The sequence below is a fragment of the Falco peregrinus genome, chromosome 2, assembly GCF_023634155.1.
Source record: "Falco peregrinus isolate bFalPer1 chromosome 2, bFalPer1.pri, whole genome shotgun sequence".
NCBI lineage: Eukaryota > Metazoa > Chordata > Aves > Falconiformes > Falconidae > Falco > Falco peregrinus.
In genome coordinates this window covers 14098001-14110694 of record NC_073722.1, presented here as the reverse complement: position 1 = coordinate 14110694, position 12694 = coordinate 14098001, and the positions used below count along the sequence as shown (strand labels likewise).

General features: G+C 40.2%; 1 protein-coding gene across 6 annotated transcripts in view; it reads left to right on the top strand.

The window, feature by feature from the left end:
• Positions 1–12240, top strand: part of OTUD4 (OTU deubiquitinase 4) — a 34600-nt gene extending 22360 nt beyond the window's left edge. Inside the window, exons 15-23 of one of the 6 annotated variants that reach the window (XM_055797594.1) lie at positions 26–191; positions 1566–1686; positions 3679–3734; positions 4282–4440; positions 5014–5152; positions 6216–6295; positions 6389–6485; positions 7224–7264; positions 9606–12240. In XM_055797594.1, the coding sequence (XP_055653569.1) occupies positions 26–191; positions 1566–1686; positions 3679–3734; positions 4282–4440; positions 5014–5152; positions 6216–6295; positions 6389–6485; positions 7224–7264; positions 9606–10847 (2101 nt within the window). In that variant the 3' untranslated portion in view covers positions 10848–12240. Of the gene's footprint in view, positions 1–25; positions 192–1565; positions 1687–3678; positions 3735–4281; positions 4441–5013; positions 5153–6215; positions 6486–7223; positions 7265–9605 lie in introns of all 6 variants that reach the window. The other 5 variants (XM_055797592.1, XM_055797590.1, XM_055797589.1 and 2 more) reach the window with 5 other exon arrangements.
• Positions 12241–12694: the final 454 nt, after the last annotated feature.

The window sequence follows — 12694 nt, the reverse complement described above, 5'->3', positions numbered from 1 at the left end:
TCCCATTTCATTTTTCCCTTTATAGAAAACCAGACCGGGAGAGAACTGAGGATCTGAACCATGGCAGCAGAGATTGTAACTACTTTGGCTTATCTCCAGAGGAACGCAGGGAGAGACAGGCTATAGAAGAGTCTCGTTCGCTTTATGAGATCCAGCAGAGGGATGAGCAAGCTTTTCCTGCTCTTTCCAGTGTATGCTTTTTTCATTGTGATTAATAGTGCATTTTTCATACTTGCCCATGAACCTTTAATTAGCAATCGTTATTTTGCTGTCCATGCATTACAGTACAATTTGGAAGTTAAGGATGTTTTCTTTACTCTCACTTTCTACATAGAAGTACGCAAATCTACACCACTTTGTGTAGTCAAGATAAGACACATACGTACTAATTTCCCTGGGAATAGTTGGTGTGCGCCATACATGGTTCTTTAGGCATGTAAATACAGTAGACACATGAGCTTCTGAAAGCTGTGGGTATTTTCCTTCATGTTCCTTCTGTTTTTGGACAGCTCTGTGCTCCCTTACAGTTACTCAGATGTTGTCTTTTTTTTGTATGGTGGGATCAGGCTTCAAGGTGAGGAACTTGCTCTGAAGTACAGTTTAATTTAGCTGAGAAATAGCTCAGTAAAATGGCATTGCGGCGCTTGAATTAGTAGCGGAGGTGACTAGGTGATTGTTTCTGATTTGGCTTGCATAAAACCTGTTGTATTTGTCAGTGACTCTTCTTTTTAGCCTGAGAACTTACTGGTGTGACAACTTGCCTGGTGTCATAAGTAATACAAATTCTTTGTCAGCCTTTCCCTTTTTCTGTCGTGGAGCTGAGCTGGCTTCAGTGGACTTCTCTATGTCTGAGGGAAGAAGGTGGCCTTTAGATTTTGAGAGTTTATTTTATTGATGCAGTTTTTGAAGAAAGTGGGTTGGAGTCTCAGTACACGCAGGGAGTGAGCAGGTCTTAGGGGTAAAAAGGGCTGCTGTTTACCAAGGTTTATTCTAGAGATATGGAGGGCTTTTTGGATTTAAATCTGAGGGCAAACAGAAACAAAAACCAGGCTGAGAGGAATGCGTAGGTGAAAGATGGGCCTTAAATATCTCTTGCTTTGTGGAAGTGACATTCTGTGCTATATCTTTCAGTTCTTGAGCAGTAGTAACTTGGTGTAACTGAGAAGAAATGAACAGCTCTTTTGCACTGCCAAGAGCAGACTAAGTCTGAAGCCTAATGGGCGGTGGTTGCTCTCTTTCTGTGAGCTGTGGTTAACAGAACAGTATGCTGTATTTGCTCACCTGAAGGAGGAGGATGTGGTTTTAAAGCTATACTATCTTGAGTGAAGTGTTTTTTGTTTGTCATGTAAACTAATGACATGAATGCTTTTAAAGGACACTGCAAAATTTAGCAATGAATGAAAGAGTGGATGAATCTGATACTTACCATGACTGTTCCCCCCCCCTCCCTTTCTGCCTATCATGGGTATTATGTGTCATGAAGGCATAATAGTGTCATATCAGATGATGGCAAAGTGTTATCTCACTTATATAAAGTCATATTTCTGCTTTTCTAAACTTTTTAGAATCAGTCGGTCTGTCAGGCTGCAACACAGACTGTGGATAATTTAAACCAGAAAAAGTTCTCAAATAATGAGAGAAGAAACAGCAAGTGGGCAGCAGAGGTGGAAGAGCAAAAGGATAAAGGTAAAAATAAATGTTTTTAGATAAAGGCTTTTTTGTTTGCTTATTTTTATTACCAGCCTCAGAATTTGTTCAAGACAGGGCATTTGTTCAGGCAACGACGGGGAAATTATCGTTAAGTAATAGTGCCAGACTAAGCTAGGCTGAAGGTAGCAAAGGTGTGGTTTGGGAAGAAAGTACATGTTTTCCTGCTTTGAGTGTGGCTGAGAGCAGATTCCTTGCTGGGATTTTTTTAGTACGTGGGAAGAGGTATGAGAGAAATGAAAAGACTATCAGAGCTACCCTAAACTCGATCCTGTAGAAATTCCAATGAGTGTGGCAGAAGGTGCCAGTGGGAGGATTATTAAGAGTGCCTACTGTAGTCGGTTAAGAGGAAACCAGGTAAAAGTATTCAATGTGGTATGGTTAAGAATTAGCGTACAGAAGGAGGGGAGAAGATGGTGTACAGAAGAGTGGAAAACCTCCCCACTTACAGCAGAAAGAGCTGTCACAGGGTCAAAACTTGTCTGGGTTTTTTCCTCCCAACCCCAGTCTGTTGAAAGCTCTTTAAGCTTTTCTTCATTCTTCTTTTCCTCTTCTGTGAGTAATAGATGAAAGTTGAAGCTGGCTGTCAGGATCTAGTTAGTATATCTCTGCTAAACGCAACTGATACTTTTTGTTTGTTTGTTTTTTGTCCTGTCAGCTTTGCCGTAACTAAACATTGACTTTGACCATAGCTTCTTCCACTACTTTTTTTTTTTCCTTCCTGATTAAATAAAATTCAGACTCTCTAGCCTCCTCTTAGAAGCTGTTCTTTCCCTCCCTTTTCTTGAAGTTTTTGTTTTCTCATCTCTAACAGCAGAGGCATTGCTGTTGTGTATTCATGGTACTTGTGCTCCTTAGTTCCTTTTACAACATGTGAGACTGTTCAAGAAGGCCTTACAAGGACTGATGCTACATATTTTTCATTCTCCGAGCATCTGAAAACTTGTTTCACTTGAAAACTTCCATCAGCAATGCTAAAAAGAATGTTCATGTAGAGAAAGCTCTTAACTACAGTGTCATGATAGGTTTTGCTGAAGTGCATGGCATGTACAGGTTTCCCTGTTTTTTGTGACACTCTGGATTGCGTTGCCTCTTCTGAAACTAGGTTAAAAATCTGATAGGAATAAACTACTTATGAGTATTTAGAGATTCCTGTTGATGCTTGGGGAATTGGCAGTAATTCTTATAATTAATATTGTTACAATTTACTTTGTCTAGTTGTGATGGTGCATATACTAGGCTTTTAAAAAGTACCTATCTATTTAGTGGCTACTATTAAACTTATGTGCATTAATTTGATTAACAAGCAGTGGTAACCAGCTTTGAACATAAGCTAGAATGTGAAGAACTTGTACAGCTCTTACTATATGAAGATTATGCCATGACTGTTTTCCAGCACCATCTCCCCGCAACAAGTGTTTGCTGGTGCTTGAGAAATTAAACTCTTTCTGCATCAGTCTGAAAACTTTGTAGATCTTTTGAACCATTAAAAACCTCCTAAGCTTATCAATCTTTTACTCGGTCTAAAGTAGACAAGACTTTTAAGCTTCTGGTGTCTTAACGCCTGAATATGGAAATGCTGATCAAAACATTTTCACTTTAAGCAAAGTACAAACTTTCTTTTTCACTAGGAGGGACTTAGGATGAATGATATGTGTTTAAAGAGACAGCTATGTTTCTTTCCTGCTTCCCTCAAGCATCAGTGAAATGGTTAACAAGCATCAGTAAAGAACTCCTGTGGAGCTTTGAAAGCTGGGTTTGAAGTAGTAGCTCTGTTACTGCCCTAACAACTGTTTGTTTTAGGATGCTTTGATCTTTGATAAAAATTTAAGTTTTCTGAAGTAATATGTGCTGAGGTAGGTTTTGTTTTGAAGATTTAACTTTAGAAAGACAAACTTTTAAGTGGCTTAAGTTGTGATAGCCATAAATGGTGTAATGGTTCATTTACTAGGTTATGTCTTGGTGTTACAGAGTCAAATTCCAGGCAGATCCACTTAAGTCAGAAGCTTGAGCCAAATTCATCTGAGGTAATCTTAAAGAAAAGACCAAATTTTTTCTTAATGTTATTGCTTCTCTGATACATGATTAGCAGAGCAATAGCTGCCTTTAGAGCTGTGATTGCTGCTGCTGCTTTACAGCTTTTAGTGAAATACTTCTAAGGTTGGAGGCTTGTATTGCTGTCAGCTTTCCTCAGCCCCTGTAATCCATACTTATAGTCTTTCTCTGCAACCTGAGTTCTCAAATCCGGGCTATCGAGAGCACTTGTGAATCTGGATTTGTAACTGCTTAGTACAGTCCATATGTTCAGTATAATGGGACCAGAGAAGATTTGATGTTTACTAATAGCTGCTGTGCTAACAGACCATGGTCTCTGAAGTTCAGTGGAGATTTGTGGCCTCTTGTTGGCTTTTAACCTTTGCTGTCCTTTCAATGAGCAGAATGTTACGCTAGTTATAATAGTGATTGGGTGCTTAGCCCACTTTGTATGTAGTGTGGTTTAATATCTTTGAATGCCTCTTTGAAAAGTAAGTCTTATTGTTAGACTAGCTGTGTCTGTTTCTAACTTTGCTTTAGAAGAATAGTCAAGATGAGAGTTTTCCAAAAGCTTCAGCTCCTTTGGAACAAGTGAAAACAGATTCTCCGATTCTTGCTGAGCAAGTAAGAAATGTTTGTTTGATTTCAAAGTTTTCCAGTCAGGAGACTTCAGACAAAGGGGAGCTTCATCACAGCCACGTATGTATTATAATACTGGCTTTTAATTACATAGTCATTTCTATGGTGATAATGCTGAAATTTTGTATTTACATCTAGGAATCTATTATGTCTAACATAAAGAATTTAAAAGAACAACGCTTCCTAGAAAAGTAAAAGTATATCCTTCCTCTTCTGAGAGGGGCTACTTCATATCTTTCTGCTAAGACAGCTGTGATTTTAACTTCTTTACCTTTTGCCTTTTCAGGTTTCTCCAAGGTTATTGGTAATCATTTGTGAGGGTGGCTTTTCTTTTGGATGGGAGAAATTAAATGTAATGCTTGTGGAGGTGGTTATAACACTTCTGGCTGTCATGGTACAGGCATGTTCTGGGTAGAGCTCGGTGCAGAGTTCTTCACAGTGATGTGTAACGTACCTCAGACATCTCTTACGTATGCAGCCTGATACGTTAGTAGCTGATAGTTTGCTGTGGTGTTGGTCAATAGTCTGGGTAATACCGAGTCATCGAGCCTTTGTTGGTGGAAGTCAGACACATGAAGGGTCACCAGCAATGGTGATTTAGAATAACTTTGTGTTATCTCTTTGTTTTTATAGAACCTGACAGACTGCTTACCAAGCCTAACTCCAACACCCTCACCAGTCTTTTCTGAGATGCATTTACCTCCAGCAGTGCCTTCAGTACCAGCCATTGTGCCAGCTTGGCCAAGTGAGCCAACAGCCTATGGACCAGCAGGTTTGAAGAAATATTAACATAAATGAGAAACCACTAGCCCTGAAAAATACTTTAACTGTCTTGCTAAATTGAAGGTACTTCCAGGAGCCGCGGTTTCCTGCAACTTTGCATTCCACAGGCAGTCATTTATAGGAATATAGTTTCTCACTGCTGAAAGCTAGTGAGAGTTGTAGGAGTTCTGGTATATCTTTGATTGGCCCATATGTGTAGTTTGCTTTACTCCCTACCTGAAGTTGGAAGAGGGATGCGTACTCGATTCTCTTGTTTTCCTCCTGAGTGGGATAGCGTTGAGTTTTGAGGGGGCTTACTCAGAGGATCTGCTTGAAGTGTAGCACACTGTCAGCACATAGAAGCTTGATTATGTGTTTGTGCTCTGTGTACCATGTAATATTAAAGCCCCTTGATTTACTAAGGACGGTCTGGTATGTCTGGAACTAATGAGATCCATTTGGACCCGAGCTGCAAAGCCAGTATAATGTTTTTTCTGCGCTACACGTATCTTCTGGTACGTGGAATTTTTTTTGATTCAATATTGCTCATTGGATCAGGTGCTGCATTTCTTGTCCCGCTGTTGGGTTTCTGTACAAGAACTAGCTTTCAAATCTGCTTACTGTGTTCAGATGATACAGTAATAATCCTCTCATAGTTGACCGCACCTGTGGCAGAAGATGCGTAGCCCATGTAATGGAAGCTCAGATGGAGGGTTGACTGTAAATGCCTGGTTGGAATGAGAACTGCAGAGATTTACACATAACTTACCAGTTCCCCCCCTTTTTTTTCCCCTTCCTATTTCCTTCTGGTATTAATAATTCTAAAAATAAATATGGGAATGCTTTATCATTTCAGGAAAGCTTAACTGTTTTACTCTTTCTGAAAATTATTCTCTGCATTTAGCCATGTCTTTTTTTTTTTTTTTTTGTTTGTAACTTCCCGACTCAAGGATATTCTATATCTTCCTGAATACTGGTGGTTGGTTTCTTCTCCCTTCTGTCTTTTGAAACTTGCTTTCCTGCTGTCACTTTCTTTTGTGATAGTACATAGTTGATGTGTTTCTTTCCCATAGGTATTCCAGCCCAAATACCTGCTTCTTCATTGATGCCAGCCCCAGCAACGGGACCTGACTCTATTGTATCACAGGCTCAGGTAACATCTGCTCCAGTTGCTGGAGTTCCTGTGTCGCTGCAAGCAGTTAACCAGCCTTTAATGCCTTTGCCTCAGACTCTGAATCCTTATCAGGATCCACTATACCCTGGATTCCCTTTTACTGAAAAGGGAGAAAGAGCCGTTGCACCCTCTTACTCCCTGTGCAATACTGGGGAAGACTTACCTAAAGGTGAGAAACTAGAAGCGGGGTCGGGTTTTATACCATTTTTCCTAATAGGTTTTCTTCTCTTTAAATGTAGATTAGGACAGCTTCATTGATCCTGTTGTTAGTCTATGTCAGAAGAACTAATCGTTGTCATTCCATGATGTAAGGTGTGGAAGGGATTATTGAATAGAGTTTTAACTTTTTAGTTTGCATTGCTAACATTGCGATTATTTTGCGTGGTTACATCTGGAAATTGGATATGATCATTTTGTGGTTCTTAGCTTGACCCACCGTAACTTCAGGTTTTGTGAGTGTAAAGGATTTTTTTTCTCTGGGGAACTGCTTTCTTTTTACAGTAACAGGTTTTCTCTTGTAATCAAAAGCTTGGAAGTTGTTGAGCATTTCCTCTCTGGTCTGGGATATAGGTTTTGGCATACTACAAATATGGAATATGCCCATAAAGAACATACCATGTCTGACCATGCAGTGGTGTTTTACTGAACCGTTTCTTTACAAACGAGAAGTTCAGTTCCACAAACTGTTAAAACTGAAATGTAAACTGTGGTTGTGCTCTAGATAGCTTAACTGTGGCAAGCACCCACCACCTCCAGTCAATCAGACATGCAAGCAGCAGCTTAATACCAGTGTTCCTCTACTGAAATGGAACTTTCTGCAGAGACTAGTTTTTGGATCAGATGAAGTGTAATATTTTAGGTCTTCATAGATCTTTTTCTGTTGTGTTTTTTTTTTTTTTTCCCCCAGATAAGAATATTCTTAGATTTTTCTTCAATCTCGGTGTGAAGGTAACTCTTCAAACTTATTTATGTTTTTGTGTGTGTGGTACCATAAAATTTGGTTGTGTTTGGTAGCACTTAGAGTGCAGGTGTTTGATTGCTGGAGCTGTGCGCTTCACTTTCAAATTTGAAATACTTTCTTCTTTTGTCTTCTGTTAACCGGGTTCCCAGCAGTGGTCCACACTGCAGTTCAAGTTCACAGAAATAAAATTTATCTCAACAGTGACAGTGAGAACTATTGGCTTACAGCTGTGGCTATACAGTCAACAGATTGTGCTTTACAAATGCACAGGTAAGCCATTGTGAGTTTGAAGATGTATTTGTTCAGAAGCAGGGTATAATAAAAAGACCCTCAGACTTTGACCACGTCCATGTACAGGCAAAGCCATTGCAGTACAAATATCTAGTATGTCTTTCCCTGTGGATGCTCCCTTAAGTAACCTGCATGTTTCTCCTTTCTGCTGAGGTTAAGGACAACAGTATTTTACTTTTAGCCTTCCAAATAATTATAATAATAGTCCATGTGTTTATGTGGTGCAAATCTGTGTGGTTAGGGAAGAGGCTTATCCAAAATAGCAACGTTTCCTATTTCTCGGTAAGGACTAGGGTTTTTTTTGCTTAGTTTCTCCCTTCTGCACATAAAGAAACATTTTTATCTTCTCTTACTCCTGTCAGGCAAGCTACTTTGGAAGAGGTGCTGAATGCTCTGAGGCTTATTCCACATGACTTTGAACCCAGAAGTAATGATTTTCTTTGGTGTCTGTGCATGGGAAGAGGGAATGTTCAGCACAACTTACAAAGTAAACTTGGATTAATAACTGTGTGCCTAATACAAGTCTCCTTGCTTAATAGAAATTCCATAAGCCAGAAATAAGTATCACTGAAATATATTTAAACAGCAGTTATTTCATCAGCCTACATACGTTTGGGACTCTCCTTACGGAGATGGTACCAAAAATGGTACTTTGCATTTTTTGGGATGTAGTCTGTCACTTTGGTGCTTCAGCACCATCTACTGGTCAAAGTACCGTGTTGGAGTAGTTGTGCTCCTCACTGGTGACCAGGCAGCGTGGTAGACCTGGGAACTACGTTTTGCATTACCCTGTCCGCTGCCTTGGTCCCGGGTCCTGCCGTGCTGTTACTCACACCCTTCCAGCTGCTCGTGCAGGGTGAACCAACTAGTTCCTGGTGAGAGGCAGACGGGGTGGGCGTACCAGGGTGGGTTTGCTCCAGGAACCGTTTCTACAGATAGTACAACTGTGCCAGCTGTTGGGCTCTGCACTCTACCTACATCAGTGTTTTCTTAAGACAACCTCGTGCCTCCCGCAGCCTTACGTGGTGTTCTGTATGGCCTGAAATAGGTATAATATTTGGCAATTTGTATTATGCAATCATGCTACAATGTTGCTCTTGGGCCAGTTGCTAGGTACCATAGTACAAACACAAAGACTGCCTTCATAAACTGAGCAGTGTGACTGTAGGCCATTGTATGCTAGTTAGCTAATGTGGAAGCAGAGGAAAGGTGTTGCGTTAAAGGGGAATGGAGGCAGGACTTCAGGATTGTGAACGTAGCTTGTGTTCATTAACAGCACAGAAAAGGTTGCTGCGGAAAATGCTGTGTGTCCATTGTGTGACTCTCACCAGTAGATGGAAGTGTGTTGTATTTTTTAAAGAAACCTATCCCCCTGCTTTATGAAAGGTCTTTTAAGAAAGCTGGTCTGCGGGTTGTGTGTGTACACATGGATTTTAGTCTTTACAGATTGTCCTTGGGGAAATAATCTTAACTCCAGGTCTCAGTGTATTATTTTTTTTTTTCTTTTCCCCCTTTTTTTTTTTTCTTTTTTTCTTCTGGTTTGGTGTGGGTTTTTTGAGGTGAAAATGTGTGCATGGTGTGACTTGTTTGGATTGTTTATCCATTAGAATTTTGAGAAGTGAGCTAGTAGAGTAAATTGCTGATGAATAATTGTGATTCTGGAAAATGAATTTGAAATGCGTCTCTTCAAATGCGTAGCTAAAGCTTGACTTAATAACATGTGTTTATATAGAAATTGTTACTAAGGTAATTTAGTTTTCTTACTGGTCATAACTTGCCCATTTCGACTGCATTTGGAAGGAAAACAAAACGAGAGCATCATCCTGGGGCCTAGCTATTTAGAACTGAGGGCAGTCACTGTAAAAAAAAAAAAAAAAAAAAAAAAAAAAAAATTGACCTTTACTTCCTGTAACTGTTTCAAAATGGTAAATGACCTGTATGTCTGTCTGAACAGTCAAAAGACCAATCACTGTTGTGTGTGTGTGTTTTTTTTTTTTTTGTTTTTTTTCCCCTCCTCCCCCTCCCCTCATCTTGCAGGCATACAGTTGTCCCATGTGGGCACCGCATTCTTACTTGTACCCCCTGCACCAGGCCTACTTAGCTGCTTGCAGAATGTACCCAAACATGTCCCTTCCTGTGTATCCGCACAACGCCTGGTTCCAGGAGGCTCCGCCGACGCAGAATGAAAATGAAACTGCACGAACAAACAGGCACTTTCCTGTTCAGAGCGAGGCCAGATCCAGTGGTCAAATCCCCCAGGTTGATAGATCTCCATCACTGCCCTTGATTATACCGACAGCTCATGTGTCAGAAAGTCAAGGACAGGTCTGTGTAGAACCAGAGAATGCAGTGCAAGCGCTTCATGCAAACTATGAGGAGTCCCTGAGAGGGAAAAATATGTTCCCACAGCCACCCTTTGGACACAATCACTTTCTAGGAGCTGTTCCAATAGCATCTCCTTTCTTTCCTCACTTTTGGTATGGGTACCCAGTTCAGGGTTTCATTGAAAATTCAGTAGCAAGACCAAATGTTGTCATCTCACCTGAGGACAAAGAAGCAACAGCTAGCACCTCTGCAAGCATGTATGTGGCTAAAGAATGCAGCCCTCCTGTTCCTGTCGTAAACTCTGTGGAACAGCTTCAGAAGACTCACAGCAGCAGCAGCTCAAACGCTGTACCATTCCCTGTGGCAGGTGGAAGCGGTGAATGCAGCGCCCCAAAAGAAACTTCGGCTAGGGCACCTCAGCTGGAGCAAACTTGTCCTTCGGCTTCTCCTGCTAAGCAAAAACCAGCTGGGCAGCAAAATCGTTCTCTGCAGATGCAGGGGACTGAGAGGCAGCAAACAGCAGCGCCCAATACTCCGCCGCTGTCGGCAGAACCATCAAAAAACGAACTAAAAAATAGCATTCCCGGTCGTAAGGAGAAGACTGACAAAGGTAGAGATTCCAAGGGTGCTGGCAATCTGCAGACAGAAAGCAGGGCACAGAGAGCGAGGGAAGAGAGCTCTGAAGATGAGAGTGAAGTTTCAGATATGCTGAGAAGCGGTAGATCCAAGCAGTTTTATAACCAGACTTATGGAGGCAGAAGGCCTAGACTTGAGTGGGGTTATTCCAGCAGGGGAGGATACCAGTTCCAAAGAACCGAGGAAGCCTGGAAAGGACCCCCCAGCAGAAGCAGAGATGATGGCTACCAGTATCAGCGAAACTTTAGAGGAAGGCCGTACAGGAATGACAGGAGAAGGGCAGCACTGGGAGATAATCAGAGAGGGCATCAAGCGTAGAATGAATGGATAATAGAAGACTTTAAAATACAAGAAGTAATTGGAAGTAGCAGTTTAAAAATCTTAATCTTTGTTTTTAGTGAAGTTCAAGGATATGTTTTAACTTCTGGCGAGTAAAGACAAGGAGGATCTGAACTCCTAGCATATTTTTTTGGGGGGATTATTGTTTGGCTTAGTGTTTTTTCCTCAATGTCAAATTAGAAAAAAAAAATAGGTTTAGTGTTTGAAAATTATTTTTTTCCCCACAAAGGTTTGAGTTTGTGTTAGAGGATGGATATGTATGTTTACTAGAGTGAGAAATTATAGCATTTGACGTGATCTAGATTCTAAAATTGATAGTAACATTGCACCAAATATAACTGTATATTTTATCATACAATGCCTTAGTTCTGAACTGAGCTAAAGGAATTCTCAGCCTACTGCACTGTTGTCTTTGATATGCTTCCAACCCAAAGGCCTTTCATCTCAAAAAAAAAAAAAAAAAAAAAAATCAAACTTGAATGTTTCTCTTCAGTGTGTTACACGTACGGCAGCCAGCTAACCCTGTGTCTTAGGTATGTTGTATATAGTTCTTTTCATATTCATAGGGTATATTTTTGAATTTTAAAAAGCATTTATTTGTTGAAATCAAAATCAAAAGACAAGCAGTCAAGAATAGCTGTGTATAAATTGGTAAGAATGGCTGTTTCCACCAAGAATTCTTAATACTGGTGTGACTAGAATGGTGCCTATGCCAACTGAATTACAAAGACAATAAAAATGTAGATGCTATGCATTTCCAAAATAATTCTGCATCTGTTATAATAGCAGAAGTTTTTTTAATGCCACTTTAACACTAATGCACTGACAAATCCTAGATATTTTGTGAGGAGAGATGCATAAAGTACATGTTACGTGTTTTTAAGTTTGTATGATGGAGCTACTGTTCAGTATTCTTTTGTTGTTGCACTGTTGATGCAAAGTTTGTTTTGCATGTACAACTCCTTGCTGGAACTACTTTTAAAAGCAAGATGGAGAGTCTGTGTGCTCTGCTCTTCCCTACAATTCAGAAGAAAGTGGCTTCTGCCTTATATTTTTACACTGTGTCAGAGTTCTGATGCTGTTTCTTCTGACCCCGATAATGATCTCCGCAGTGTTCCTGTTGCCTTTGCAGTTTGGACGTTCAGCTGTCCAAACTCGGAGAGTGCAGTGTGCACAGTATTCACTCAGCTCTGTTGCTCTGTAAAATTAACTGTTGTGTATATTTTTATATCTCTGTATATACTAGTAGAGGTGATGGTACACTTTCTTTCATGTCTGAGATTGAGGAAACCTGAGTTATGTGATTTCTTTTCAGATGCATGCCATGTATAAAACCCTACTTAAAATAAATGTTTGTGTTTTCACTTTATTATATTTATGTATTTGAAATTGTTGCAGTGACATGAAATGCATGTTTGGTGTTGATAGAGCCATTTGTAGAGAGCAGCGGAACTATAGATAGGCAAGATGTGAACTAAACAGGGATGTAAACTGGATTTCTACTTCATAGTCAGAATAGTGGTAGGGGCTGTACTGTGGGTGGCTTTTTTTAAAATCGAAATAGTTTTCAGTATTCAAGATTTTGAAAGAGGCAATCTTTAGTTCTCAACCTGAAAAACTAAGCAAGTAGAGAGGGATTTAATAGTCAATACCATTGCGGTCCTCTGTTTATGTCTGCTACTTATGAAGACTTTCAAGTGTCGTCTTGGCATCTTGGGAGGTTCTAAACCGTAACTCTAGCTCTAGCCCAAATCTGTCCAGCGGTCACCAAAATAATCATTTGGTACTAGAGCAGGCATTTAATCACGAGCTTTGTTGTGAGAACA